Source organism: Lacerta agilis, chromosome 11 (assembly GCF_009819535.1).
Source record: "Lacerta agilis isolate rLacAgi1 chromosome 11, rLacAgi1.pri, whole genome shotgun sequence".
Classification (NCBI taxonomy): domain Eukaryota; kingdom Metazoa; phylum Chordata; class Lepidosauria; order Squamata; family Lacertidae; genus Lacerta; species Lacerta agilis.
This window is the reverse complement of record NC_046322.1, coordinates 10,348,161-10,373,369: the sequence shown is the minus strand read 5'-3', so window position 1 is coordinate 10,373,369 and position 25,209 is coordinate 10,348,161. Positions and strand designations below refer to the sequence as shown.

Below are 25,209 nucleotides of genomic sequence, written 5' to 3'. Positions count from 1 at the left end.
GGCATGGGATCTCACAGGTTGACTCCGAGCAAGACTTCTGGGGGGACCTTAGCTTTTTGGTAGAGCATGTGCTTCTCATGCAGAAGATCTGAGGTTCAGCCCCTGGCATTTCTGGGTAAATGAGGATTGGCTAGTAGACGATAGTGGTAAAGGATATTCCTTGCACGCAGGTCTCAGGTTTAACCCCCAACATCTCTAAATAGGGCTGGGATAGACCCATCTCTGAAACCTCGGAGACCTGGTGCCTGTCAGTGTAATGTAATAATAATAATAATAATAATAATAATAATAATAATAATAAAATTATTTGTACCCCGCCCATCTGGCTGGGTTTCCCCAGCCACTCTGGGCGGCTTCCAACAGAACATTAAAATGCAATAATCTATTAAACATTAAAAGCCTCCCTAAACAGGGCTGTCTTCAGATGTCTTCTAAACGTCTGGTAGTTGTTTTTCTCTTTGACATCTGGTAGGAGGGCGTTCTACAGGGCGGGTGCCACTACCGAGAAGGCCCTCTGCCTGATTCCCTGTAACTTGGCTTTTCGTAGTGAGGGAACCGCCAGAAGGCCCTCAGCATTGGACCTCAGTGTCTGGGCAGAACAATGAGAGTGGAGATGCTCCTTCAGGTATACTGGACCGAGGCTGTGTAGGGCAACATTTAGCTAGATGGACCTTTGTTCTTACTCGGTATAAGGCAGATTCCTAAGTCAGTTATTTACTACTACTACTACTAATAATAATAATGATAATAATAATTTTATTATTAATTAAATTTGTATACTGTCCTTCATCCAAAGATCTCAGGGTGGGCCACAGCATAAAAATGCAGAAGAAAACTATAAAGCACATAATAAGAACAAGAACTAACCAAACCAATAACACCCCCTCTCACAGGTCCCCATTTATGAACCAGTTGTAATAATCTCCAGAGGGGTAGCTATGTTAATTTGTTAAGGCAAAAACAAAAGTCTTTCTCTGCTAGACCAGCAATTTAATTATGATGTAAGCATTCACGGACTAGCATTTCATAAGACAGCCTCTAGTCCACAGAAGCTCGTGGATGTAATAGTTAACCTTGGGGCGGAGTAGGGAAGAAGATTTGATTAAAAGTCTCTAAATTGTTTATCATAGATGCACTTCTATGTCACTCAACGTCCCATGTCAGTTTCCAGAAGCCCCAACAAACTGGTCCATCTACAAACTTACCGGTTGTCCTGTCCTCTGAAATGTTTGGAGCTAGCTTTGCTTGCTAGAAATGTTTGGACCTAACTTTGTTTGCTCTCTTAGGACCAAACTAGACATCTCATTAGTCTCACAAATGATGCACTTGATTTTTAAACAAATAAATTGTCAGTGCAGGAAAGGGGGAACCAAATTGGAATTCATGATACAGGTGAAGAGAGCATTAGTCCTTTGCAGTGCTAGAAACTGAGATATGAAAGCTAGGAGCTAAATGGCACCTTAAACCTAGGTTATGGGCGCAACAACAGAACATCTAGGCACGCTTTCTTTATAACATGAATACAAAGCTGAAAATGAATGAACTGCAGCTAAAATATTATGTTCATTTTTCACATGGTCTAGTCCTTCCCCTGCCCACTCCCCTAATATTCTTAAGATGGTCTCTTCTCCAGTCTTCAGAGAGTAGCTGGAAGTGAGGGAGCGAGCAAAAAACTGCCCTCCTTTCCTTCCACTCTGCAGTTTTAATCTGAAATCTTAGGCACAGAACTGCCCCCAGAGCTCAGAAACTGCTCACGCTAATGAAATTCCCTGACGCAAAATGCGCCTAGAATAATGGGAGTTCTGAACACTGGTCCCTTGCTCCCGCTGCTGCTGTCTCGGTCAGAACTGCCTGCCTCCCTCCCCTCCCATCTGCTATTTGAAGTGAGAGGAAGTGGGCTTCAAGGGCAGGGTTTTTATCTAAGAGCTAAGAAGAGCCCTGCTGGATCCAGTTAAAGACATCTGGATCAGGCGCCTGGTGCAGCATCCTGTGGCCAGCCAGATGCCTTTTAGGAAGCTTGTAAGCTTTGTGCCTCTTAACCAGTAGAAGCGGGTTGAAAAAGGGACAGCGCTTGCTTCTAGCTTGTTTATCCGGCCATAGAAAGGTGGCTGCCTTTTAAGTATGTATTATGGATGTCCCCCATCAAGTCTCCTTCCACCCACCAGTTTCTTGTTTCTTTTTCAGTGGCTGATAATACCCTCCAGGGGGTTCTCTTCCTAAAAAGTTGTGCTTGCCCCGCAAATGAACAAGTTCTCTTGTGTTTCTGGGGCAGAAAAGACAATCATTTATTTAAAAGGAGGCTCATCACGACACGGAGTCCTTGTAGGATAGCGCTTCCACTTCTTCCTGCAATTCATTTTTTATTACTTTTTATAAAAACAAAAGCGGCAACCCAAAACAGAAAGAAAAATAGCCTGCATGTTCCATGTACTTTGATGCAAAGCAGCGACTGGAGACCACAGAGTGACATGGCATGGTCTCTCCCCATGAGCAGCTTTTACACATCCCCATTTCCAAAATTAATGGTCTTCCAAGCACTGTAGAATCACTGGAGATTGAACCATAGTGGACTCTTGTTTAATTCCTCTTGTGTTTCCTTTTTAAGTAGAGCTGCAGCTGGTTCCAGCAACCCCACATTTTTTTACGCTCACAACAATTTAAAAATTATTATTGTATTTCCACACCCTCATGCTTTCCTCTAAGGAGCTCAAGGTAGCATTCATGGTCCTCTCCCTTCCCGTTTTATTCTCACAATCCTGTGAGGTAGGTTCATCCGAGAGACAGTGATTGGCCCAAGGTCACCCAGTGAGCTTCATAGCTAGGTGTGGATCTGAACCTTGCTCTCCCAGGTGCTATTCCAGTACTCAAACCACTACATCATGATAGGCAACAACCCTCTGAGGTGGGGTGGGCTGAGAGGTAGGACTGTCTCAAGGTTGCTTAATGAGCTTACCTGGGGTTGAATTCAGGTCCCCATGGTCTTTGTTTGTCATTCTGCTCACTATCCCACAATAGCTCTCATATTACCTAATCTCAGCATTTGCCAAGAAATGGGCACATTCAGTGCAGCCAAACTACAAAAAAGACTTGCTTCTCCAAATATTCAGGGTTTCTCATTTGAACTCCCCATAGTGTTTTATCTAGAGCCAGGGCTGAGAGGCCATTCTGTCAGGATTGAGAGATGACGAGCAGAAATTCAGTCTTTCATAGAACTGTAGAATTGCAGAGTTGGAAAGGACCCCGAAAATCATCTAGTCCAACCCCCTGCAGTGCAGGAATCTCAGCTAGAGCATGCATGACAGATGGCCATCCAACCTCTGCTTCAAAGTCCACCACCTTCCAAGGGGGTCCTTTCCACTGGTCCCCACCAGTCGGCTTTTCTATGCCAAGAGTCTCAAGCAAACACTGTTAAGATTCCCGGGTCAGACTTGTTCACTGCCCTGAACAACTTCCACTCCTGATAGCTACAGATGACTGCCTTAAAGAAACATGGCAAGTGCCTGATAGTTTACCTTCGCTGCTGATTTCATTCCTTAGTATCCTATGGAAGGGATGTCTGCATGCTGCCCTCGGGCTTTCTCTACACTTTAGGAAGATATGACGAGTCACTTCAACCCTCTATCTACTGTTTTGTTTTTTGCAGGCTCAGAGGCCTGTGCTAGCGACAGAGATTCTTTCCTCCCCTGTCCAGCAGCATCATTTTACCTCTTTTGTCATCTACGCATGGAAGAACAGAATCAGCAAATAGGATACAGATAAATAATGCAGACACTAGGAGAAGAGAGAAAAGGGATTCCCTCTGCATGTGCCCCTGTTTTACCATCCCATTGTTTATCTTCCCTCTCATACGATTCTATGTTCACTAAACACCCTTCGCTCTTTCAGCTTTTCTTTCTTGGCCAAATTGCTCTGCCAGTAAACAACAGATTTTGTAAGGTGACCCAGAGCCGCAATCAAAAAGCCTAACCGCTGTACCCTGTTGTCAAATCAAATCTCTCTCTTTCTCTCTCCTTAATCCATCCAGGTAATTGAAATGAAGAACGAAATGGATTTGGACCGCGATACAGATCTAGCGTACAACAGTCTGAAGGTAAAAGAAATTTGCAGGCCAGGGATTTTTTTTTTCCCTCTTCACCCACCTCAGGTGTCGGGTGCTAAAAAGCTTCAAGAGCTTTGCTGATACCAGTCTCTATAAATCTGCATGACGGGTACACCAAAATATGCCTTAACTATTTACAGTCCCATAGTCTTCCTATCCATGCTCAGCTTTCTGTCCCTTTTTCATTTGGTTATGACAAAAAGAGGTGTCTTGTTTGTTCACAGCCTGGCCCCACTGACTGACTTGGCCATCTTATGGCACAATGTGCTCTGTGCCCTATAAATTCTCTAATTGGGGAAGTCCTTGGATGAGCACTGCAAGGACTTCAGAGCCTTCCTCTGCCTGTTAGGTCTGGTTCAGATGTGGCAGATGATGAGCTGGCAAATCTCTGCTTTTGCTATCAAAGAGTTTCTGGGCTCAGTTCAAAATGTTGGTTGAAGGACTGTGTCCTCTTGTCGACCTCTGGTAGGGGGTACGTCGTGCTTCTTCTGGGGTAGTTTGTCCACCTTCGGTAGTTTGTCCCTACCCTGCCCTGAGCAATCACCTGTGGTTCCTAGAAGCTGTCACCATGTGACAGCGGCCACAACCACACCCCGGGAATGACTTCGACTGACCAGCTAAACCAGGTGAGGTGAGCCAAAGGGTCTTAAATCCTTGGTGATTTAGGGACTTCCCCTGCACGTGAAGACAGCCTCCAGCAGATTGAGTGGACAAGACCAAAGTGGGTCCAACAACTTTGGAAGGTGGTTTCTGCATGTGCTGTAGAGGGAAGTTGGGGGGTAGATGGGGCTCGTCAACCTGGGAAGGTAGCCCACTAGAAGAAGGAAAACTCTGATCCTAAACCTCCACTGGCTTGAGGGATATCTTTGGGAGAAGAAATGGCTAAGGAGTAAATCCAGCACAAATCTGGAGTGGAGTCCCTAAGACGGTTGGATGGTGCCTAGTACACCTGGCAACTCCTGCAGCCAAGCTGGTACCCAGTGTCTTGCTATGCTTTCCTTTGGACCACATCAGTGAGACCAAGAGGTGGGCCTTGTAATCTGGGCAGCCCAGGACCTTCAACCACACTGCCCAGGCTTGCGTCCCAGGGAGGTCACCTTGGTGCTGCTAATGCAGAGGTTTGACTTCATCCCCAGAGGTGCACTCTATTGTCTCTCAAGACAGATGAATGCCAGCCACAACCTTTAGGCGGCTGTTAGAGATGCCCTATGATGGATGCCCCTGTTTTTTGAAGATTCACACATTATTTTATTTAGTACATTTATATCCCACCTTTCTTACATCATGGGACTTAAGGCAGCATATATAAGAGATTTCCCCTGCAGTATCCTATCCAAACACTGACCAAGCCTGAATTTGCTTTCCTCTCTTACTCTGCTGTGTAAGGCACAAGGTGTAAGTGAGCACTGCATTTTCTTCAGGCTAACAATTTTCTGAGCATCAAGGAAATATATACATATACTACCAATTCCTTCTCCTCCTGCCACCTCCCTTTGGCAATGTAGTGCATTTCTTAAGTCCTCTTCTACCAATTTGCCTATTCTGTGTGCAAAATTATTTACAGATGGTGATGACATAAATAGAATTTGTTCTTTCTTCTCTTTCCCCCCACCCCCAACCCTTTTTCTTGCTCCAGTAAGAGGTTTTAAAAGAAACTGTTGTATTTTGGACTTCTTTTTGTATGTTAGGCTCATGATTAATGTGTGAGCTGTTTGCAACTTGAAGATAAATCTTTAATGTGCATCAACTGCAACCATTTATTTTTCGGGCACCCAAAGGAGGTGGAGAAAAAGGAAGATTCTTAGCAATTTTGGGTCATTCTGGAACAGTTTCACTTAGAAACAGTAAATATACTAGGGGTTTTTAAGTTATTGATTTAATAACTGTGTTTATAGGCAGCATAATAATTCATGTTTTCTTGGCAGCTCACAAAAAATAGTTAATGGTAGACAATACCGTAATAAGCAGGCCTCCTCCAAGAGAGTTTGTGTTTCGTTCACCATCCTCCTTTATGTGCATGCAAAATATAAAATGGGAAGCTTCTGTCTCGCAGATAAGACCGCAGCTCCCCATAAAACAAGTGGAAATAAGAATGGAGTTTAGGGCAAGAGGAGATTTGGGGCTGAATATAGAAGATCGGTACTGGAAGCAGATTCAGGCATGCTTAATGAAAGCCAATGTTCTGCTTCTTAATGCCTTATTTATTTGTTTGGTTATTTATGTATATGTCACCTAACTACAGTAGTCCCTAAGCGGTTTACAAAGATGTAAAGTAAAAAAAAAAAAAAATCAGTTAAAACTGTAAAATCAAATTTCAATTAAAATGCTAGGATGATAATAGTAATAAAAGTATTCAGTAGGCACCGAAAGTTCAGTTCAGTTCTGACCTCAAGTGGAATGGCTCCTGGTGAATATGAGTCACAGAATCATAAAACTATAGAATTGTAGAGTGGGAAAGAAGTCCGAGAGTCATCCATTCCAATCCCCTGCAAAGCAGGAATCTCAAGTAGATCATAATGGCAGAAGACCACCCAACCTCTGGTTAAAAACCTCCAAGGTAGGAGAGTCCACAACCTCCCAAGGGAGTCTGTTCCACTGTCTAAAAGCTTTTAGTTTCATAAAGTTCTTCCTTTTGTTTAGTTGGAATCTCCTTTCTTGTAACTTGATGCCATAGGTTTGGGTCCTAGACTCCAGAGCAGGAGAAAACAAGCTTGCTCCCTCTTCCATGTGACAGCCCATGAGATATTTGAAGATGACTATCGTATCTCCTGTCAGTCTCCTCTTTTCCAGGCTAAACATACCCAACTTCCTCAACTGTTCCTCATAAGGCTTGATTTCCAGACCCTTGATCATCTTAGTTGCCCTCCTCTGGAAAACATTCTAGCTTGTCAACATCCTTTTTAAATTGTGGTGCCCAGAACTGGACACAGTATTCCAGATGTGGTCTGTCAGTCTGTCTCCATCAACTGAAGCCTCTGGATGAGGCCCAAGGGTAGCCCAGCCTACAGCGTGTTCCAATAACTGAGTCTTGAGGTTACCAAAGCATGGATAACCGTGGCCAGCTTTTCCCTGTTCAAGAATGACCAGAGCTGATGTATCAGCCATAGCTGGTAAAATACACTCCTGAATAATTTTTGTGAAAACTTTTTTTTTTATCACATGCTGATATAGAATCATAGAATCATAGAGTTGGAAGAGACCACAAGGGCCATCCAGTCCAACCCCCTGCCAAGCAGGAAACACCATCAAAGCATTCCTGACAGATGGCTGTCAAGCCTCTGCTTAAATACCTCCAAAGAAGGAGACTCCACCACACTCCTTGGCAGCAAATTCCACTGCCAAACAGCTCTCACTGTCAGGAAGTTCTTCCTAATGTTTAGGTGGAATCTTCTTTTTTGTAGTTTGAATCCATTGCTCCGTGTCCGCTTCTCTGGAGCATATGAAAATGTGGAGAACTGAATTTAAGTTTGGAAAAATGAGAAATTGAGAGGAAACAAAATTTGCAGATTCACCATCCCTACTCTCAAGAAATATTTGGCCACTGACTCCATTGAGGGCAGGGCAGGAAGGATACTTCCCCACTCCCAGATAAGGCCCTAGGAACACCTATATTGTGGGGGGAAACAAGATTCAGGACAAACCTCAAAGGCCTCTTTTTTCTCTGTAGTTGCTATGTAATTTATATTGTACTCATTAAAATTTATAACGTGTAGTTTTTAATTGCCCCTCCGACCTCTCCTGAGAAGGTTTTGCTTATGCGTTCTGTGGGAGATGGTTTCTTTGTACCTTGATTTTGAAATGGTTTACAGGTTCTCGGCGCCTTTTTACATGCTGGTACAATCTGAGGAAGATTAAGTAGCCAGAGCCAGTCCAAGACATTTTGTCTCCTGACGCAGTGCAGCAAATGGCAGCAAATGGCCAACCAAGTTATTTTGACACCTGAAGCACAAAACCCCACCAGTACCTCTCTTCCACAATGGCAGTAAAATTACAAATACAACACATTAAGTAACTTAAGAATTGGCTGCTCTTTCATGACACCCAAAATCTGCTGCCTGAAGCAGTCGCCTCAGTCTGCCTAATGGTAGGATTGGCCCTGTTAATAGCTAAGAAGTGCATGCAGTTGTGTTCATACGCAGTTAAACTCGCTGAGTCTGGCTGGTCATCCCATTGCACTTTTTGTTAATTTGTTAATTTTTGGAATTAGAAAAACGAGCAGCAGTTATAGAAATGATTAAGTGGGGATGACTTTTCAAATGTCATTTTCAATAGAGGCAAGAGTTAGAATCTGAGAACAAGAAACTGAAAAATGACCTTAACGAGCTGAGGAAAGCTATAGTGGATCGGGTGGCCCAGAACAATTCTTCCAACGATGTCCACGACAGTTACAGCCTCCTCCTGAATCAGCTCAAGTCTGCTAACGAAGAGCTGGAAGTGCGGAAGGAAGAAGTGCTTATTCTAAGGACACAGATTATAAAGGCAGCCCAGCAAAAAGATGCAGGCAGAAATATGGTAATGGACAAGAAAAGCAGGTCCTTCCATTTGTGTGCGTGCGTTTGTGTGTCCGTTCTTTTCACCATGTTGCCAACTATCGCTGTATCTCAATGGTTGGGCACAGTGGTTTACGGCAAGTCCAAAACCAAAAATTGTCAGGAGGATTGTTTCGAAACAAATTGTTCCAAGTTGCATTGCTGTCTGTCTACATTGACTGAACTGATATCCAAGACAAATTGATCAGAAGAAGGGTCTGGGCAAATGTAAGTGACCAGTCCCCCGTCATCGGCGTCCCAGTCCATTTTACGAAATATGGATTTCCCCTTTTCAGTTCTGGTTTCTCAGTTCTAGGATGGCTCAGCCACCAATTTCCATTCTTCATATTAAATTGGTATAGTAATCATTTTTCCCAGGGAATCATTTTTGTGAGGTGAGTTGGAGGAATCTTAAGAGATAATTATTGGTGTTCTCACTAAACTACAACTCCCAGGTTTCTCTGGAGGAAGCCTTGAGGGCTGCACCAGAATAAAACCGAAATAGGTTTGTGTTGAAAATCTGCCTTCTGTCTTCCCTCTTAACTTCTCTTTAGGCCGCATTCCACTGGGCCCTTCCTGTTCCCTTTCCGACTGCCTTCAGACATTGAATGTAGCTTGTCGCAAATGTAATAATGATGATTGTGAAACCTTTTGCATGTCAAAAATGCTGCATGTGTGACCAATGTAGAATTAGCAGAGCATGTGGGGAGGGAAATGGAAATTATTGACTGGGAGGAAATTATTTCATGGTAGGCTTTTTCTTTTTTAAGGAGTCAAACAGCAACATGCAAACAAGCTGGCCCAATAGTGACAAGCATGTGGATCCAGAAGATGCCATAGAAGCCTATCATGGAGTGTGTCAGACAAACCGGTAAGCCTGTCTTTGTTTATCCATTACTACTGGTCAACACGAGTTGGAATCTGGACCTTCTGTTCATTTCTAAGTAACTGAGGGGGGCGTCATCAGATGCAGGGTGCCAGCAACAGGTGCAACCGTAAACAAAAATATGGATTATTGCTTCTTCTTACAGAAGCATCAAACCACAAACTGTTCAGTGTGTATCCTTCTTGTTTGTGGCCTTTTCACACAAGCACAGAACCTGGTGTTTCGTGGGATATTGGTATCCTGAGCATCTTGGCTTCCCTTTTCCTAAAATAAATTTCTAGACCTCACACGTTGTGGAGAACAACTCAAAAACATTTCAGCGGTATCTGAGAGAGGCTCAAAAAGCAAGAGGCGGGTTGTTGTTTTTTTAAAAAAGAATTACATAGCTCCTAGAAAGGCTCTGAATATTTTTTTTCCTAAACTTGGCTTTAACTGTTGAAGATCTGGGGCCAGTTTGCACGGCCAGGTGAGTTGTACTGAGAAATGAGCTTGGGAGGAGGGGGCGGAAGTACAGAATTAGGCCCGGGGTAAAGCAGTTGTGTGACCCTTCTTACACACATAGATATTGCAAGGCAAAACTCTGTCCCCGGGTATTTTTTACATCACGGCTCCCATCATCCCTAGCAGGGGGTGATGTGGACTGTAGCCCCAACAATGTCTAAGGACCCAATAATGAGGAAGGCTCCTTAAGCCCTCCTTCACTAGCTTTGCAGTGATGGTGCTTCCATTGCAAATTAGATACATAAATGAGTTGACCACTTTGCATGCCAGGTTTTGACAATGGACTACTCAGACTGCATCTTCAGCATGCCAAGTTGGTCATGTGAATTAGTTTGAAAGAACAAACCTGATCTTTCTTTCTTTCTTTTTGCGGAGAAGAAAGAAATATGTTGCAAACAGGACACAGTTTCTTACATCTTGATCCCCTTGCATTGTCTACTGTGTTTTTTTTACCTCCAAAGTTACTTCCTTTTTATGTGGATGGGTAGATAGACAGAGATTTTAAAATGCCAGTTGGTTGTCCTTTTCCCCCAGACATGTATGCCCCTCCCTTCTAATGCATACACATTACTCAGGATAATATACAACAGTTAAAATGTCACAAGCACAGCTTGGCCGCTGAGATCTAGCTCCAAGGGCCTCCCTCCTCGGAGGGCCTTCTACTGGCTCCCTCGCTGTGAGAAGCGAAGTTACAGGGAACCAGGCAGAGGGCCTTCTTGGTAGTTGCACCTGCTATGTGGAACACCCTCCCATCAGATGTCAAGAAGACAAGTAACTATAAAACCTTTAGAAGACATCTGAAGGCAGCCCTGTATTAATGTTTGATATTATTGCATATGCTGGAAGCTGCCCAGAGTAGCTGGGGCAACCCAGTCAGATGGACTGGGTACAAATAATAAAATTGTTGTTGTTGTTGTTGTTAGGAAGATGCCTTATACTGGTCCATCTAGCTCAGTATTGTTCACACTGACCTTCAGCAGTGCTGCAGGATTTTAGACTGGGGTCTCTCCCAGCCCTGCCTGGTCGATTCCCAGTATTGATGCACTGCCACTGAGCTGTGGCCTTTTCCTGACACCAGTCACATCAACGCTGAGTTTGCTTATACAGTGATACCTCGGATTACAGACGCTTCAGGTTACAGACACTTCAGGTTACAGACTCCGCTAACCCAGAAATAGTACCTCGGGTTAAGAACTTTGCTTCAGGATGAGAACAGAAATTGTGCGGTGGCGGCAGTGGGAGGCCCCATTAGCTAAAGTGGTGCTTCAGGTTAAGAACAGTTTCAGGTTAAGAATGGACCTCCAGAACGAATTAAGTTCTTAACCTGGGGTACCACTGTATAGAAAAGGTATCATTCAAATCCAACATTAGGATATGGTGTTCCTGGCTCAAGACTTAACTAGTTCAATCCACCATATTGCAGAGTGGTTGGAATGCCTTCTGTGTCAAAGCTACAGTGGAATATAGCTTTTGTAGCAATACAGGAGAGTTATAAGCACTACTTACATCTAAGTAATAATTCATAGACCATGCAGGGGGAAGATGTTTAATAGGAGGGCTGCCAAGCTGTTTCCCCTGAGGCTGGAAAAAGTGTTAAAGAAAAGCAAACCACCAGCTTTATAATGGTAAAATGAGCTAATATATACACATCTTGTGTCCTTGGCAGCCCATCACCCACATTAGCTGCTAAATTTGTATCTTAACTCTCAGCGATGATTCCTCTTTGATTACAGGTTTCCTGCAGTGTGAGCTTAATACCCTGAATTTGTGTCTTCCTTTTACAATAACAGAAAAGAGGGAGAGAGATTTACATCACTCCCATGAGTATCCTCCCATCCCTTTATCCATGAAAGCACGCTAAAGTGAAAAGAGGGAGAGAATAGATGGGGAGGGGGAGACTGGATAGATAAGCTGGAACATTCATAAAATTGCTGCAAGCAATCTAAATACTTATTTGACTGTAATTAGATAGCTCCATGTTCATAGTGTATTCCCCAGATCCCATCACCTTTCCTACCTTCTACAAACTTAAGCTATCATCTGGGTTTGTAAATGTTGTGGAAGCAAAGGAACTCATCCAATGATATAGTATACCTTTATTTTCACTTTTTATTTTATGTTGTTCAATTAAACCGTTCTTAAAAAATAATAATCAAAAGAAAACGATGGCTTCCCAAATCCAATTTTGTAGAGGTGTGTACAGAGAAGCTGTTGCTGGGAATCATAGAATTGTAGAGTTGGGAGGGACACCAAGGGCCATCTAGTCCAACCCCCTGCAATGCAGGAATCTTGACTAAAGCATCCATGGCAGATGGCCATCCAACCTCTCCCTAAAAACCTCCAGTGAAGGAGAATCCACCACCTCCCAAGGGAGTCCGTTCCACTGTCGAACAGCTCTTACTGTCAGAAAGTTATTCCTGCTGTATAGTCAAAAGTCACCAACCACTCACTAGAGACAGCTACCAAACCACTCTCTTAGGAAGTGTAACTCAGAGTGGGATCCATACTGGGGACCCTTAGCAACTGGCCAAGTTGCTTGAGTTCCAGTCCATTTGACAATCACTGCCATTTGGCTCTCTGTCGTGAACTCTTGTCGCTGATGCATCTAAAAAGCTTGTGGTCTGTTTTGCAACAGACTTTGGCATCTTTAAAACACAGAAAGCCAACCTGGAGCCCTTCCAGGTGTTGTCGGACCACAACTCCATGAACCCTCACTATTGGCCGTGATGATTGGGGTTCTTGGGAGTTGACCAGCACTACATTGGCTACCCCTGCCCCAAAATAAGTCCTTCAGCAGCCTTTTCTTCCACAGTCTGCATGTTTCCAGTCTGTAGATCTACTCTGTGAATGTTTCCTTTCTGTCAGATCAGCTCATAAACAGCAGGACAATATCAATTTAAAAGCATAGACTCAAGAGAGGTGCCTCCACAGGGGTTTGCTTCCTTGATGGATGCAAGCCCTAACTGCTTTCCATTTGCAAATGGAGGTTCAGGAGTTATAAATGCTCAGGGCTTGTCATTTACCAGACTTTATATTCAAGGCTAATGACATGTCCTTGAATTAGTTTCATTCCACAATAATCCAGGAAATGGGGGGGGGGGCTTCTACAAATGTCAGGTGTGTGCCAAACTAGGGGTAGGGGGATAGCTCAGTCAGTAGAGCATGAGACTCTTCATCCCATGGCTGTGGGCTCAAGCCTCATGTTGGGCAAAAGATTCCTGCATTGCTGGCGGTTGGACTAGATGACCCTCGTGGTCCCTTCCAACTCTACAATTCAGTGATTCAGTGACATGCATAGCCAGCACAGGGATTGTTCCAGTTTTTATGCTGGCAGCCCAAATGCACCTAATGTGACTGTCCCAGGAACTGGGTAACAAAATTGGTGACAATAGGACATACCTCTCCAATAGTTTTTACGAGTTCCATAACATATTTCCCCCATAACTTTCTCTGTGGTGGAACCATTGACATTGCTTGGGTGGAGGCGTCGGTTTGAGTCTGCTCCTGATTTGAGCTGTAGCATTAACACTCAGAGGAGACGAGCAGAACAGTATAAAATGTGGCGGGAGGGTGCTAGCATCGCAAAGCTGGAATTGTTTTTGAGCATTATTTCAGGGCAGTGAGGCAACCCATCTTTCTCACAGAGCAAAAGGGTGCGCCTCTTTCGTCAGTTGCTCTTCTTCCTTTTGTAATATCTGGATATTGTGGTAGTTGAGAGCACTGCAAGGTATTGCACATAATTGGGCAAGTGTTCTGTTGCCGATGATGCTGGTCCTTGCTTGATCCATCTCTCTTAAGCCACAGCTGGAATAAGAAAATGTGACTGCAGGTGCTACACCCAAACCAGCTGGGCAGTTTTTATGGGCCCTAGCACTAAAATTCATTTGCTATATCATTTGCTATATTCTCAGTATAATCAAGGTTTGCCAAAGTAGCATATGCCTCTGCAACTGAAAAATGCTCTTCTGTACACCTCTTTATGTGAAATACAGCTCAGGTTTGACATTGCGGCAGATGTGATCTCCCAGTTGTCAACAACACTTTCCTATTTATATGTGGGCCATTGGAGAAGGGGTGTGGGGGTGGGGTGGGTGAGAGAGAGAGAGAATTTATTGGGTGGGTTTTGAGGGTAAGAAGCTAGAAGACTGTTCTTAACAAGACTGTCAAAGTTGTAACATGTGGGACGGGTGGTTCACAGCATTATCAGCTGGCTGTAATGGAGCTTTTTCTTTTAAAAACTGCAATTCTGCGCAGACATCATAATCTAGCAGTGGGGACGGGGGTGGTCGTGATTGCACCTGACGGCAACACAATAATGATAATATTGTCATAGAGGTGCATAACTTATGCTGAGGGTGCAGGAACAGCAGGTGTGGTCATGATTTTTCTCCCCGCACCTTGCCCACTACAGTGTGTGGATTGTAATGTTGGCACAGGGCTTGTCTGCCTGAATGCAGCTGAGGCCTCCTTATTCTTCCCATCTCTTGCAGCTGACGCTTCTTTTATCTTTCTTTCCTGTCCACTTCTCTGTTTCCCTTTCCTCTGTCCTTTCTTTCTAGCAAGACTGAGGACTGGGGGTATCTGAATGAAGATGGAGAACTCGGCTTGGCCTATCAGGGTCTAAAGCAAGTTGCCAGGTCAAATACTTTTACATCTTTTCCTTCTCATTTCAGACCTTTTCCTACTGTCTCTTTCCGGTGTTTCTCCTTCCCCTCACTTTCATGTGGAACTGGAAATGGACATAATTTACTGGATTCCTTTGGAGCTGTTTTGATGCCCAATCCAGCTTTGCCACTTGGGTAGTGGCTGGAGCCAGATCTGTGTGTGAGGGGTACAGAGACAAGAGACAGGCTGGGCTGAATGATTGATAGCATCAACTATCACTCATCAACAAATAATGGTGGGCACACTGGCATCCATGGGCATCCTGTTGGCAACTTCTGGGTGCTGGCTGGCCAGCTAAGTTAGTTTTGAGTTTTCTAGAGTGGAAATGGTCGCCTGCCAGGGCTAGCCAGCCCCAATTCTGAGGAGTGTGTGTGTGTGCGTTTCTTTTTTTCTTAAAGTGGCTAAGATAGTTCTTCCTCTAGGATAAATAATGGTAATTAAGGATATTTGCATACAGTAGCTTAGTTCTTGGATATTTATGCAAAACTTTTAAAATGTTTCTTGTGGGCATCAAATGATGCACACCCTTCAGCGTGCATGCATATTACAGTATATCATTGTGTGTGACTAATACAGATAGTCACTATTTCAATTTCTATACAGCACTCTATCATCAATTTGATATGGTAGTGAAATAAAAGAATGATTTCAGCCATATATCTCCATATTTTCCCGAGACATCTTGTCACTTGTTCCAGTTGTACAGATGTTATTTCACACACTAGCGAGTTGTAGATGCAGAAGCCTCCGATCAATTTTCTAAGTATCTTACATTTTCAGTTTATTCCATTTCCATTATTACTTGGGGGGTATTTGGGTGGGGTTTTTTTGTAAAGAACAGCATGGCTGAGGAGAAAAGAGGACAAATCAAGGGCATGAAAGTGTTTCCAAGCCTTTTTCTCTCACACATCTACGAGGTCTAAAAAAAACGTGCTCTTGTATTTAAATCTAGTGCTGAGATTCTTAGAAGGCAGGTGCTGCCTTTGCGTGTGCATGTGGAAGTGTACTGTACACAAAGCCTGGATATAAACAGGAGGGCCAGTTCAGGATTTTGTGGACCTTAAGCATATATTCCATATGTGCCATCTCCTTTCTTAAAGTAGAGCCCATAATCTGACACTGACAACCTAGCAGGTATGGCATGCCTTGTGCAGAGATGTCTTTTGCATTAATCTTGACTAAGGCAGCCAAAAACAGCTTTATGCATGCAGTAATTCAATTGCATTGCAAGTGCCGGTATCCCATACCCTGTGCTGGTTTCTATCCCAAACATCCCAGCATTTCACATCTTTGCACTACTGTGTCCTATTGTTTTAGCCCAAATCCAGCTTTTGGCATGCTGATTTGTTGTTGTTGTTGTTGAATTCGGCTTATAGTAGCTTACCGGTACAAACACAAAATCACCTCGCGGCAGGCTGGCATGTTGGTACCCAGGCTGACTTTTTCCCAGGGAGTGAGCCAGTCATGTTGAGAGGTCCATCTACAAGGATGCCTTTGGAACCTGGGCCAAAGCTGCTTGAGTCTTGGATAGCTTCCCTGGTTGCCTTGCTGCTGATCCTCATCCTATATTAGTAAACTCAGTGTCTAGAAACTGCTGAGTCTACATTTGCAGGTATAGTCCCGAGGAGAGGGCTGTACCACTTCAGACTCCCGCTATCTGCAAGTAGAAAACTAGTACTGTAAATCAGAGAGAAGGCTGCTCTGATTTTCTGTTTGTGGGGAGGCCTTTTTTTGTATATGTGCTGATCAAACAAGCACAGGGAGCCTTTAAAAAACATGGGGGAATAATTTTGAAGGCACCCCCCCACACACACACACACTTGCAATGTGAACCGGTTCAACCCACTCAAAACCTTAGGGTTCTACCACCTGCCTAGATCTGCCAGTCAGAACAGATTGATGAATGTTTGCAGCCTTGCTTTTAGAATCTCTTGGAAAAGCTTTTTTTGGGAAGGGGGGGGGGTTTAAGTAGCAGAGGTTTCAATTTAGCAGACTCTAATTGGTACCTTTAAGAATCAATTTAGTTCACCGAATGTTAACCTTATCAGCACACCCAACAGGGCAGGCACATACGGGAGGGCTGTAACCTCTTTCAGGGATGAATCACACTTTCCGTTGGAGTGGGTGGAAAAGGAGTCAGAAATGCAAAGAATTGTTTCGCGCAACCCCTGGTACGGAAAGTGCTGCACATTCCTTAATTTATTGTTTGTGCAGAACTGCACAGTGTGCATTCATTTAGAAGAGGGTTGTTTTTTGTGATTTAAAGCCTCTCATCCACTTTGCTATTGAAAACCATGGTTTTAATTTTCCTTTGGCACAGTCTGTGTAGGTTTTCTTTCACCCTTTTAACTTTCATTATTCAAGTTGCCTCATTTTAAAATAAAATCATGTTTTTTTAAAAAAAAATTAATAATATAGGCATTTCAAACTTTCTCATATACAGGGATACAGCAGGATACAACAGAGTTCATAAATGTAGTGTTTAGGTTTTCAAAATGACTTAGTGGGGTTTTGAGCCTCACCTGGAGACCTTTTAAAGAGACCTCAGAAATAATTCATATCTCATCTTCTGAATAAGAGACCAATTCAGAAAAAAATAATAGCTTGACAATTTGAGGTACAAGACAAATAAGGTGATACCTTTCAGAGGGTGGAGGGACCAGGTTCTCTTGGGTTAAAATGTATCCAAGTTAAGAATGTGTTCATCATTCTCTGGAATCAGTACAGCAGGAGTCGGCAGCAGGAAGGATCTTGGGCCTAGCCAGGCCCCTTCAAGCCTGTTCCCCTGATACTCTAGCAGACCCACAGAGATGTGGAGAAAGCAGGATCCGTGGCCACATAACTTGCAGGCCCAGTTGTTTATAGGGAGGAGATTGTGGGACTCACCCACCCTCCTTGCAGCAGTTTTCCAGGAAAAGCAGTTTTTAAATAAGAACTTAAGTTTATAATAAGAACAATAGGCCAACAGCCATAAGAAGAACCCTCCTGGATCAGGCCAGAGACCCATCTAGTCCAGCATCCTGCTCTCACAGTGACCATCCAGGTGTCTATGGGAGAAGCTTGCAAGCTGGACTCAAGGGCAACAGCACTCTTCCCTCCACCTGCAATTCCAAGCAACTTGTACTGTATTCAGAAGTGTACGACCTTTGACAGTGGAGGTAGAACATAGTCAACTTGACTAGTAACTACAGATGGCCGTATCCTCCATTCATATGTCTAATTCTCTTTTTCATGTCGGTGGCCAGCGCCAACTTTTGTGGGAGCAAATTCCATAGTTTAATTATGCTCTAAAGCACGGGCGTTTCTTCCTCCAAAGGTCCTCGGCACGTGTGCTTTGGTCTCTTTGAACCTGGCACTTTCGTGGCCTACTTCTACCCTATTCATCCAATCTTAAACTTTTTCGCACTCATTCTGTAGGGAGGATTTATCCTGAACTGGACACTCCTTGGCTCCTATGAGCTTTCCCCCAGCGATCAGTCTATAATAATAATAATAATAATAATAATAATAATAATAATAATAATATTTATCATTTGTACCCCGCCCATCTGGCTGGATTTCCCCAGCCACTCTGGGCGGCTTCCAACAAAAATCAAATACATTAAAATATCACACATTAAAAGCTTCCCTAAACAGGGTTGCCTTCAGATGTCCTCTAAATGTCTGGTAGTTGTCTATCTCTTTGACATCTGAAGGGACAGAGTTCCACAGGGCGGGCACCACTACCGAGAAGGCCCTTTGCCTGGTTCCCTGTAGCTTTGCTTCTCTACCTCTGAGAATGACGAATGAGGGCTACCCCTTTCTACAAAATGAAGGAAGCATTATCTATCTGATAGAGATGCTGGTGGTTAGAGGGGGTCCTGGGCCAATTACCTCTGGCCCCTTCCCCAGTTCTGGCCACACTGCTTTTCTCCTTCAGAGAGGGGAAGGGGCAGGGAACCTCTCTCAGTCCTGGCTTGATGGAGAAGTGGGAAAGGGCCTTCTCACTGGCTGCTCCTGGCAACTTTGGAACTCCCTCCCAAGAGAAACTAGGCTGGCTTTGTCCTTGTTGTCCTTTCACTGGCAGGCAAAGACCTTCTTGTTCCAGTAGGCTTTGGGGAACTGGTTGTGGTGTCTTCGTTGTAATTATAGGTGCGGTTTTAATAGATTGTTTATATGTATAATTTTTAAAAAATTCTATCAAAGTTTAATTGCTTTTTAATTATTGTTTTTTTCTGTTTTTAGCAGTTCTTAATTTTGAGGTGCCTTGTGTCCTGTCAGGGGAAAAGGCAGCATATAAATATGTAATGTAATGTTATGTAATGTAATAATAACTTTTAAAAGTCTTGCACCACAAACAGTGGCATGAGCCCCTCAGAAGTCCCGTCCCGGAAGTGTGGCTGGCTGCTTCCATCTTGCCACACTTCCTGGAGTGGCTTCAGAGTTTTTGCATTTGTTTTAATTAATCTTTATTATATTTTAAAACGCATAAAAAGGGAAAAAATATTGCCGCTGTCAAATGTCAAAACATTATACACTTCAATGAAACAAACTGACACAGCCCAATATTGTTGTGGGATAAAGTAACTGAAAGAAAGAAAGAGAGGAGGGAAAAGAACCATAAATAAAACAAAATTAGGTAATTATTTTAAAGAATAAATCAAAAGCTCTTCAGTGTATACCATATCCAAAACATATCCATCGGACAGGTTAGCTTGCTATTCATTTCTCTCAGAACGGATGATTTGAAAATAAAATACAAAGTTTCTACATAAAAATTTAAAAAACAATTATTATTATTATTGCTATTTTAGATACATTGTGTGAAAAGAAAAGGAGAACCTATGTCAACCAAACTTTACTGTATGCTGGTAATGGGGATTGTCCATGCTCTTCAGTATTAGTAAAAATTATAAAATCAGACCACACCACAGTAATGTTATCTTTCTTAGTCTGACCTCATACAATCCTCAGATGTACCTGCGCTGTATCCTGTACCACTTGAGGCCAATTTGACAGTGTAGCGCTGGAAAGAACTTTCCAATGCCTAACAATAACAATCCTTGCAGCTTGTAACCTATGCCCAAAAAATTCCTTAGTGTGTAGGTCTACTGAATATTTTTACAGAAGAGCGACTTCAGAGCTGGTGCAGTGTTGTCACCTAGCAACTGCCCTCAGCTCTTAAAAGGGGGGCCCATCTCCCTCTCTTGAGAATCCATGACATGCCCATAGCAGTTCATAGAGTCCAAGAATCGTAGAGTTGGAAAGGACCCCAAGGACCATCTAGTCCAACCCCCTGCAAGCAGGAATCTTTTGCCCAACGTGGAGCTCACACTTACAAGATTAAGCGTCTCATGCTCTGCTGACTGGGCTATCCTAATCATATCCCTCGTGTCCAGTTGTTGTAGTTTCTTTGTTTCTTTCAGACCTTGGTTTTGAGAGGTCAAGTGATTTTGTGATTTCTCTGTCTTCCCCCACTTCGCCTCCCCCCCCCCACCCTCAGGCTCCTTGAGGCTCAGCTCCAGGATCAGAGGAGAGAACATGAAGAGGAAGTAGAAACTCTGAAGGAGCAAATGGGGACCTTGAGGGAAGAGATGGAGAAACAGCAGGAGGTCTTCTTCCAGACACTGCAGCTGTCGCCAGAAGCCCAAGTGGAGTTCGGAATCCAGCAAGAAATCATGCGCCTGACCAGCGAAAACCTGGTATGGTTGCACTGGCAGAATCCCTGGCTCTTCCTGCTGTGGATTGCTGCAATCGTGCTATGGGAGAAAAGACCCTGTCTCGGAGACAGGGGAGAGGAAAGAGCTGCTTGCACACCTCTGCCTTTGGAGCTGCCCTCTCTTGTAATGTCCGAGTCTCCTTTCAGTTACGTTCCAGGGCAGGGTTCAATAAGATGAGCCATGCTGGATCAGACCAAAGGCCCATCTAATCTGGTATCCTGTTCTCACAGTGGCCAGTCTGATGCCAGTGGGAAACCTGCAGGAAATGCATGGGTGCAACAGCCCTCCCTCCATCTTGTACTGTCTGGGGAGATGGTTGTGTGTAGTAGCCCAGTAGGTGAGACCTTTCATTTCCACTATATAGATGCAAACCATTTTGTGTGCAGAGGAGATTTCCCACTTGGAGCAGCGATCAAATTCTGTTGCATTCAAAACAGTCACTATGCAACTGCTACGTGTCTGAATCCATAGCAGGACTGCAAAGGATCAATGTATTCTACCCAGCATTAGGCAATATGGATCATCAACTCTAAGGCAGCTCCTTATAATTTACAGATACAGGTAGATAGGCAATGTGGTGCCCTCTTGATATTGTGAGACTCAAACTCCCATCAGCCCCTGCCAGCATAGCCAGTGGTCAGGAAAGATGGAAGTTGTGGTTCAACAACAGTAAAAGAACCCTCGGGAAGCTGTGCACTCTCCTTCCTTGGAGATTTCTAAGCAGAGGTTGGATGGCCATCCATCATGGATGCTTTACTTGAGATTCCTGCATTGCAGGGGGTTGGACTAGGTGACCCTCAGGGTCCCTTCCAACTCTGATTCTATGAACATCTGGAGAGCACCACATTGGCTACTCCTGGCCTAGCATTACCCGCTTTTTACTGGCAGCAACTTTCCAGAACTTCAGGCATAAAGTGTTTCCCATCACCTGATCCTTTTAATTGGAGACGCCATAGATTGGGCCTGGGACTTCTGAATGCAGAGCATATGCTCTTATCGCTGGGCTATGGCTTTTTACCTGGGGATATTGTGGTCTGTAGAGTAGGGGCCCCTCTAGCGCAAAATAATGTAGAGAGCTTATGAGGATTGGTTTGGCTGCTGCTTCTGCTTGTACTCCACAGTGGCATCTTATTAGGAAAACTTTTATCACTTTCAAGCAGATGTGTCAGAATCATTTAAATGTGAACGGCAAGAACTGTGGCAAAAAGCACTGAGGTGGCAAATTGTAAATTATTACGTACCGTGTTTTGCTTCCACTGGAAGTTGGGAATCAGTGACCTTAGGTTGTTTCTTTGGCTAGGCAGAGGGCAACGAAGACTGACTGATTGACAAGGAATAATTGGTAGGAGGAAGCCTTGTCAGATAAACCACTAATTCCCTGATTGTTCTTAATGTAATTATTTATGTTGGGAGCAAGGTTTTATGGCATGCCATGGAGAGACCTGCTTATTGCTTAACCTGTTGGCAGAAGCTCCAGCAATCGAGGACTGTCAAACAAACACTTGCCATTTTCTTGCCGGGATTGTTGTTCTTTGCACGCACGGCTTTAATTAGTACTTATAAAGCATCTCTGAACTCCAGCCACCGTGCGAAAACTACAGACATGCAGCTAGACTTGCATAGATTTTCTGCACAGCTGAGGATCAAACTACATGTCACATAAGGTTCATGGAAATGTTTCATACAAATTGAGTCTGTGGGTGGGGAACTGATCTAGATCAGGAATCTAGCATGGGGGTGGAGGGGCTTTGCCACCACAGTCTCAGACAATACTGGTGGGAACAGGCCTTAAATTGGTATTAGGATAAAAAATTATCCATTGAAGTGAATGGGAGACACACACTCCTCCCCACTGCAGGTACAGAAGGCCTTAACTGGATTGGGAACACAGCAGGGGACAAACGGTTAAAGCACTCCTAACCCTGACACTAGGGACACGAGTGGCACAGAGCCTAGAGCTTGCCGTTCAGAAGGTCAGTGGTTCGAATCCCCGCGACGGGGTGAGCTCCCGTTGCTCGGTCCCTGCTCCTGCCAACCTAGCAGTTTGAAAGCACGTCAAAGTGCAAGTAGATAAATAGGTACCGCTCCGGCGGGAAGGTAAATGGCATTTCCGTGCGCAGCTCTGGTTCACCAGAAGCGGCTTAGTCGTGCTGGCCACATGACCTGAAAGCTGTACGCCGGCTCCCTCGGCCAGTAAAACGAGATGAGCGCCACAACCCCAGAGTTGACCACAACTGGACCTAATGGTCAGGGGTCCCTTTACCTTTAACCCTGACACTAGGGTCCTGTTCCACATTTTAGAATCATGTGGGCAATTTGTGTGTGTGTGTGTGTGTGTGTGTGTGTGTGTGTGTGTGTGTGTGTTTAAAAATCCTAAACCCTGCACTGAAAGAAACCACTATGTATCGAAAGTAATGAGAAGACAATGTAGCCTTCTTTCTCCCCTCCCTTTACTTGAAGCCCAAACATGCAGGGAAGGCTTTACTGCTTCAAACTGCTGATGGTATAATCTGGGGGGTTTGGGGGGGGTTAAACTGCTGAACCGCACTGTCTCCATCTTCTACACAGAATAAAGCTTTTGATAACATTACAGCTAGATCAGGCAGGCAGTCGAGCAGCAAGGAAAGAGAGAACACGATAACTGGCTCCTTGAAATAATTCAGCCTCACCCTGAGCAACTTGACAAATTACTCACTTTACTATTATATGAAAAGCTCACAACGCATGATTGATTGGTCTGGTGCAGACTGAAATGGACCCTGAAAGAGAAATCAATGTACTATACGGCTTTAAAAAGCTGCTGGTGTGTTTAGGGTCTCTTTAAAAAAAAGAAGAAGAAAAAGTTAGACAACTTCTTTCTGTCTGAAGGAGGCAACAAATTCCTTAGACCTTTCTGCTGATTTTATTTGTTGTATCTGTATGCCTCGTCCTTCATTCTAGATACTCAGTTCAGCTTAGAAATTGGGCTTCTCCCATTTAATCCTCACTGTAAGCCCCGTGAGTGTAGTTTGGGCTGAGAGCCTGTGATTCGTCTAAGACAGGGGTCAGCAACCTTTTTCAACCGTGGGACTGTCCCTCAGATCATGTGGTGGGCCGGACTATTTTTTTTTGGGGGGGGGGATGAATGAATTCCTATGCCCCACAAATAACCCAGAGATGCGTTTTAAATAAAAGGACACATTCTACTCATGTAAAAACACGCTGATTCCCGGACCGTCCGCAGGCCGGATTGAGAAGGCAATTGGGCCGCATCCGGGCCCCGGGCCTTAGGTTGCCTACCCCTGGTCTAAGACCATCCAGTAAACTTGGTGTCTGAGCAGGGATTTGAAGCCTGTTCCCTCTGGTCCAACTGCCCAAAACACCACACTGGCTTTCCCTAGCAGTTTTTATTAATGGGCATGCATCTGCAATTTACCCCATGAAGATTGTGACCTTGTTCACACATTACTTTTAGACCAGGGGTCAGCAAACTTTTAAAGTAGGGGGCTGGTCCACTGTCCCTCAGACCTTGGGGGGGGGGGCGGACTATATTTTGGGGGGGAAATGAACAAATTCCTATGCCCCACAAATAACCCAGAGATGCATTTTAAATAAAAGCACACATTCTACTCATGTAAAAACACCTGGCAGGCCCCACAAATAACCCAGAGATGCATTTTAAATAAAAGGACACATTCTACTCATGTAAAAACACGCTGATTCCCGGACCGTCCGTGGGCCGGATTGAGAAGGCAATTGGGCCACATCCGGCCCTTGGGCCTTAGTTTAGGGACCCCTGTTTTAGAACATAGTTGAGCTGTGGCTTCAAGGTGAATGTGCACTGGTGCACATTGCTGAAATTGGAGGTGCTTTACTCTTCCCCTGGTCCTATTTCTGTGAGCTAAACCATCCTCTGGCTTGGTGTTATGTCCAAACCCAGGCTCATTATTTCCAAACCAAACCTGTGAGTGGTCAGCAAGGTTTGTTTTGGGCTTACTGCTCATGCTTTCTCTGGACAAAACAAACCACAAACCCAGGTTCAGGTATGACACTCATGCCACAGCTCACGGCTTGCTTCCTAGAAGCAGCGGAGGAGAGCAAACCACCAGTGGTTTTTTAGCAGCATGCACCAGCAGGCTGCATGTTCAGTTAAACCACAGCTTAGTTTGACTGTGGTATAAACTTTAACTGAGGGAGCGCCCCATGTGGAAATCCTTGAACCAGTGAGCTTTTTAGCTCCACCCCTTCCTAATATGTAATTACCTGCCATGTGAACAGGGAAACTGACAAGCAGGAAACCACAAATCTTGAATTACCCCTGGGAAAACCTCAAAAAGCACAATGGGAACTATCTCCTGATTGGTCACCAAGCCTTCAACGCTGCTTTCTGCAAGGTTCCTATCTGCTGTACGTCTCTACTTGCTCCACACCTGATGTGTGGGACCTGCATGGGGCCAAATTTGGCCCACAAATTTGGTCAGAGTTTCCCCACCCCTGTGAATGAGGCCAATCCGGATGTGGAAAGGACACAGAACAGCATTATGGACTGGGTGTGCCAAACTACAACCAGGATTCCCTGCATACCCATTAGTGGAATTGTTAGTGCTTCTAATTTCCAGTAATTTTCATGCCTCCCATAAATTTTATCTGTAAGCCCTGGGAACTCCCTGTAGCTAGAGAGAAACGCCAAACCCTTGGAGGTAAATGCAGCACTTGGGGGGGGGGGTTCCGATTACCTGTTCAAACTGGGAACACCCTTGCTGGGGACTGTTTTAATGCAAATCAGTAAAGGGAGTGTCATGAACCATTTGCTGGTTTTGTGTTTGCACGGCTGAAGCAGAGCGTTTGGCA

General features: G+C 44.3%; 1 protein-coding gene across 1 annotated transcript in view; it reads left to right on the top strand.

Moving 5' to 3' along the window:
* Positions 1-25,209, top strand: part of MYO5B (myosin VB) — a 253,344-nt gene that overhangs the window by 212,796 nt on the left and 15,339 nt on the right. The window contains exons 27-31 of the mRNA XM_033164355.1: positions 4,025-4,090; positions 8,372-8,611; positions 9,399-9,499; positions 14,575-14,652; positions 20,163-20,361. Coding sequence (XP_033020246.1) covers positions 4,025-4,090; positions 8,372-8,611; positions 9,399-9,499; positions 14,575-14,652; positions 20,163-20,361 — 684 coding nt within the window. The remainder of the gene's footprint in view (positions 1-4,024; positions 4,091-8,371; positions 8,612-9,398; positions 9,500-14,574; positions 14,653-20,162; positions 20,362-25,209) is intronic.